Source organism: Chiloscyllium plagiosum, chromosome 38 (assembly GCF_004010195.1).
Source record: "Chiloscyllium plagiosum isolate BGI_BamShark_2017 chromosome 38, ASM401019v2, whole genome shotgun sequence".
In the NCBI taxonomy this organism is placed as follows: domain Eukaryota; kingdom Metazoa; phylum Chordata; class Chondrichthyes; order Orectolobiformes; family Hemiscylliidae; genus Chiloscyllium; species Chiloscyllium plagiosum.
This window is the reverse complement of record NC_057747.1, coordinates 14593988-14595163: the sequence shown is the minus strand read 5'-3', so window position 1 is coordinate 14595163 and position 1176 is coordinate 14593988. Positions and strand designations below refer to the sequence as shown.

Genomic DNA, 1176 nt, shown 5'->3' with positions numbered 1-1176 from the left:
GTGGGGGAGGGGTGAGGGAGGGGGAGGGGTGAGGGGAGGGGGAGGGGTGAGTCGAGGGGGAGGGGGAATTTTCGAGAGTTAAATGGTTTCTGGGCCGTGGTATATTGGAGATCCCGCGCCCCCACACTCACCGCTGTGTCCGGAGATACACCCAGAAGCGACTCACCTCCTGATGGGGAGGGGGAATTTTCGAGAGTTAAATGGTTTCTGGGCCGTGGTATATTGGAGATCCCGCGCCCCCACACTCACCGCTGTGTCCGGAGATACACCCAGAAGCGACTCACCTCCTGATCCTGATCGTTCTCTGTCCCTCCTCTCCAACCGCCTTCAGACATTCACTTCCGGGTCACAGCAGCACCTTCTTTAAAAGGTAAAGTCCCTACAGCGCCTTTAACGGCTCTGCCGACAAATATTAACAACCGCTCTTTCCACTCCCCTCCCCCCATCAGATTAAATCTTCTGACGCACTGGTTTATAATTGAGGACACCCAACAATTCTGTGACTTCTTAAAATCTCAACAATCCACAGCTCACTGTCAGAAACCAAATAATCTCCTTTTTGAAGTGATCTTTCCTAAGTGCACCTGTGTTCATGGGAAGAGCAGCTTCTTCGGAAATAACATGATGGGTAGCAGCGAAACAAACCCTTGCGTTTTGCGAGTATATCATCAGGACATTGGAGCACAGCCCGACCGATGTGAGACAAATCCCAGTTTCTCTGGTCGTTACCACAGTTTGTGTGGGATCTTGCTGTGCACCGATTCGCTGACGTTTCCTACCTGGCAATATTTGACCGTCGGAGAAAGTGAGGTCTGCAGATGCTGGAGATCAGAGCTGAAAATGTGTTGCTGGAAAAGCGCAGCAGGTCAGGCAGCATCCAGGGAACAGGAGAATCGACGTTTCGGGCATAAGCCCTTCTTCAGTCCTCAGCAGAGGCCTCACCTTCATTTCCCTACGCTCTCGGATTAATGAGTTCAACACGCGGCGTGACATCGAACAATTCTTCCGCCGCCTTCGCCCCCGTGCCTACTTCTTCAACCAAGACTCTCGCCCACCCTCTGACGACCCCATCTCACGCCTCCAACACACCCCATCCACCTGGACACCCCGTGCTGGCCTCCTCCCCACCCTCAATATTTGACCGTAAACTGCTTTGATGGTTGCTGAGGTTATGAG

General features: G+C 53.0%; 1 protein-coding gene across 3 annotated transcripts in view; it reads right to left on the bottom strand.

Moving 5' to 3' along the window:
* The window catches only part of LOC122541854 (erlin-1-like), a 43139-nt gene extending 42287 nt beyond the window's left edge, over positions 1–852 (bottom strand). The window contains exon 1 of one of the 3 annotated variants that reach the window (XM_043678921.1): positions 285–852. Coding sequence is in view for 1 of the 3 variants with exons in the window: in XM_043678919.1 (XP_043534854.1) it covers positions 250–335 (86 nt within the window). In the remaining 2 variants the exon portion in view is untranslated. Of the gene's footprint in view, positions 1–131; positions 167–249 lie in introns of those variants that run through there. The other 2 variants (XM_043678919.1, XM_043678922.1) reach the window with 2 other exon arrangements.
* Between the last annotated feature and the right edge of the window lie 324 nt (positions 853–1176).